The sequence below is a fragment of the Arachis ipaensis genome, chromosome B02 (assembly GCF_000816755.2).
Source record: "Arachis ipaensis cultivar K30076 chromosome B02, Araip1.1, whole genome shotgun sequence".
NCBI classification, from domain to species: Eukaryota; Viridiplantae; Streptophyta; class Magnoliopsida; order Fabales; family Fabaceae; genus Arachis; species Arachis ipaensis.
Genome location: NC_029786.2, coordinates 65,005,906 through 65,010,224, shown reverse-complemented (window position 1 = coordinate 65,010,224; position 4,319 = coordinate 65,005,906). Strand labels below are relative to the sequence as shown.

The window sequence follows — 4,319 nt, the reverse complement described above, 5'->3', positions numbered from 1 at the left end:
TTAGCCGGATATAGTCTCCTAATCATACATCTCACAAGGGGCATCATCAGAACTTCCCAAATGACTCCAAAATATATAAATCATCAGTGGAGAGTTCCCCGCCAACTTCCTTTACGATTTAAAAGAGTAGCATTTACTATCATAGTATTAAGTGTCCATGAATTATCCTAATCAACATCACACCAAATCATCATGAACTATACATATCCACAATGCCTCATCATCATAATCACATTAAACCAGCATCAAATTTAATGAGCCTTAATATAAATCTCATTATTTCATTCGTCGTGCAGACGAGACGAAACCTATGTCCTTGCCACAATTTTTAACCATAATCATCAGCAAAAACCTCAAAGCAATTTCTCATTATATCTCCACCTCAATTCTCCTCATAAGTCTAGAATCACTCTTTAGTTTGGATATGGATCAATTCCATGAAACCAATTATTTTGAACGCCTAATATATAAATGCATCCGCCCTTACTGTCTATATTTACTAAAAATCTCCTCCACATCCTTCTTTACCTGCAACCGAATATATCAGATTGTAAAATTTTTACATTACCAACTCGTGGAAGTTAATTCCTTAAACTATTAGCAAGATTTACGTTGAACCTAAAAAAACATATAACGTAAGCATACAAACCAGCAAATATACAAGCACAACGTCCATAGAGCTTTGTGCTGGAACGATATGTTTTCAGTTTTCGGTACATTAATCTCTAAGCAATTCTTGCATTTTTGTTCCCTTTCACTAACTAAGCAACAAGACTTCACATATCAGAAACCAATTTTTCATCAGGTGCTCTGAATTCAGAAAGGGTGCCCTGAGTCCACTTCTTCAACATCTCTAATGAAGCTTTTGGCTGATCCATCGGAACCATGTGACCCGCGTCATGAACCTGTTTCCATTTCATGAAATAGTGAACAAAATAAGCATTTTCCCGTGATCATGAGCCAAAAAATACAAGTTGGTATGAAATATCGGTGTTTACCGTTTTTTCAGCACTACATGCTGTTAACGTTGCACAAGCACAAGTTTTTTTTTATTTTGGTCACGGTAAAACAAGTGATGCCAGTGATGATAATGATAATTTTTTTCATGCCAAAGCATGGATGCATTTTCTGTCGAGAGTAAAAGATATCGATACCTTCAGGAAGCTTAATGGTCCATGGCTCTTGAGTAGTCCAGCTTCTGATCCATCAACAATAAAAGGAATTTCAGGTGAGGCTACAAACTGGCTCTGACCAGACCATTCCATGGCATGAACCCATCTTGAATTACCTAATCAATGAAATCGTACCACAAGGAAAATGTCCAAATCATGCACCGAAATTTCAAAAATATGAATAAATTTAAGGTATTTTTGGTCAATTGGTCCCTATAAAATATACATTTTTTTTGTTTTAGTACAAAAGCTGTCTATTTTAATTCTTGCCATTAGTTTTCTCTATTAAATGTAGCCGTGGCATGTCTTGCCATGTCAAGATTTTAGTTTAGAGCGTCAACATTTATCCTGTTACGTCAGCATCTCACCAAAAAAAAATAATATAAGGACCAAAACTGAAGAACATATATTTTATAGGAATAAAAAATTTATTTAAGCCTTAAATTTATCAGAATTTGAATGTGTTAGTAGTAAATTACATACCGAGCCAGTTGCAGATGAGATCATATTCGCCAGCATAAACAAGCAATTTGATTCCATCCTCAAGTAGGGCAGGAATACCAACTTCAAGATTCCTCATCCAATCCACCAGCAAAGCCATATAAACTTCAGTGCTACAAGAAACAAAATGAATTTTCCCAACCCCAAGTGAATCCCGAACAGATGGTAGGTTCAGGAATTTGTCCATGTTTGAAAAGTCATAGCAGAGGCTGCCCTCACACTTCTTTCTGATATCATAGTACTGCACCATAAGTATATAAAAGCTGTTCAAAATTCTGAAAATATTCAAACTGCTTTAAGTTTGCAATCGCTGAAAGCTATCAAGACATCAGTTAGTACTAAGCAACTTGCAGAATCAAAGCTTATGTTAATGTTAGAATATCTGTGAATAAATTATTTAGGATATTATAAGATCAGTTACAATCTCATATGATCCATTATGATACAGTAGTTAAGTATGTATATTCTGTAATTATGTACAGATTATCTCTATGGTCTATATAAACCAAGAAACTGTCAAGGGGTGGTATTTATGAAACAGACTTTTCATTTGGAAAGTGGTCAATTTATCTCTCTGGACTCGGAGATACTAAAGCAAGAAAACAAGATGTAGGACATCAATATTTTGTATATTCTACTCATGGAACAACTACATATGTTTAGTTCTTGGGCTGAGTACTTCTTGCACATGGTAAAGAGTGTCGTTTGTGTGAGAGAAATAAAAAGATTGTGGGTATTTTCGGAAAAACTCTTATAACTAACTCCACCAAGCTCACAGGGTATATGCCAGACAGATTCTGCACTTTTACTGCTGTATCCCTCCACACTGATAAGAGCTCATCTCAGAATTAAAAGTCATTCTTTGACTCTCGCATAAATTAGGGTAAAGCTAACCAATTAGGTTTATGGAAAAACCTAGAAATCGATCACTGCTACAATTTGAGTACCTCCATAGGATAGACCTCAACAGAAAACTGAAGAGTAACCGCAACAAGTGATTGAGTTCACTAACTCCTCATATAAAATTATTGAATCGAGAGATATAGTAATATAGAGAAGACAAAATTGATTCAAGAACCGACAAAACCAGAGGCGACCCTTGTTTCAAAGAGGGCAGAGTGGGTTATTCACATTTCATTTGATGGTCAAAAGTGGATTGAAAGCTAAGCAGTCATTTAGGTCTAAAGAAGAAATTAAGTACATGTGCCAACCACACAGTAAAGAAAGAATTCAGTTTACTCACATTTGCATCACCAGCATGTAACATGATGTCACTGAATATGGTATTACAAACTACATATGCAGCAGTACAGGCAACTGTTCCGTCAGTGCCTGAAAGGTTTGGATTAAAATATTAAGCATAAGGCAAAAAAAGGAAAAAGATAAAGAAAAAATCAATGAAAGAAAGCCAGCCGGAAGATGTATAGCAGAATCAAGGAAGGATCCTGAACACTGTGAATCCCTGAATGACCAGGACAACAGAACCACTTGTGGTTAGCATCATAATTAATAATCCACAAACTTGTGCTTTCAATAAACAATTTCATAACCTAAAACTGAATATGAACTCAATAAAAGTAAAAATCTCAAATAATTTAGAATATAAATGTACAAACTCAATTATGCCTATCATATTCTTAAAAGCTATAATATATATGCAGGTAAATGATAAGCAAGATGTATAGCAGAAATAAGTGATGTGTGAGTAATATTTCTTTTGGTTTTCCACGGTATCTGGACGAGTGGGCTTACCACTCGACCAACCCAAGTTAGTTGACGTGTGAGTAATATGATGCATAACAACAGGGAAAGAAAGAGAAAAGAACAAAAATCCAAGAACAATTGAAATAACTAATAAGGAATAATGTCTCTATAATGCACGAGAGTATCGAGGCCAATTTATATACATCTAGGCAATTGTACACTCATAGATTAGAAATCAATCCCAGAAAACCATTTTATTCTAAAAAATGAGTGATATTACTAAATTTTCTTTGCTTTTTTCAGGAGTCTTGAACACAGTTTTTTGTAACTGAAATACTATACTAATAACTAATATGTATATTTTATTACTTTAGAGATCCTCGAGACAGATTGGTCCCTCTGTATGCAAGACTAGTTTGTCTTATAGTGATATTCTCTGAGGATATAATAGCCTTATAATAAATTAGGTAAAGTATATTTTTTGTTTCTAAAATTTTTAAAAAGTTTCAAAAATATCTCTAAGTTTTATTTTATTTCAATTTTGTCTCAAAAGTTTTCTATTTGTATCAAATATACTCCTAACAGCTAAATTTTCAAAAAGTTTAAGACCAATCCAACAATAATACATGACAACTATATCTAATTTGCTTGAGTTGAATGTTGTTTTTGTGAAATTGTTACTAGAAATTGATCCTAAGTTTTTTTAAAAAATTAGCCGCCAAGGTATATTTGATGCAAATCGAAAACTTCTGAAACAAAATTGAAATAGAATAAAACTTAGAGATATTTTTAAAATTTTTATCAAATTTCAAAAATGAAAAATATACTTTATCCTAATAAATTTGTTAAGGACTTATTTGTCCAACATGCATATAAAAAAATTTATTGAAAATGATAGAGCGACTAATCTATCTAACGGGAGTAAATCTCACGGATTTCCAA

General features: G+C 33.4%; 1 protein-coding gene across 1 annotated transcript in view; it reads right to left on the bottom strand.

Annotated features, from left to right (window-relative positions):
- LOC107625393 (serine carboxypeptidase-like) overlaps window positions 542–4,319 on the bottom strand; it is a 10,608-nt gene continuing 6,830 nt past the window's right edge. Inside the window, exons 6-9 of the mRNA XM_016328024.2 lie at window positions 2,917–3,005; window positions 1,656–1,914; window positions 1,155–1,288; window positions 542–905 (exon numbers count right to left, since the gene is read on the bottom strand). Coding sequence (XP_016183510.1) covers window positions 777–905; window positions 1,155–1,288; window positions 1,656–1,914; window positions 2,917–3,005 — 611 coding nt within the window. The 3' untranslated portion in view covers window positions 542–776. The remainder of the gene's footprint in view (window positions 906–1,154; window positions 1,289–1,655; window positions 1,915–2,916; window positions 3,006–4,319) is intronic.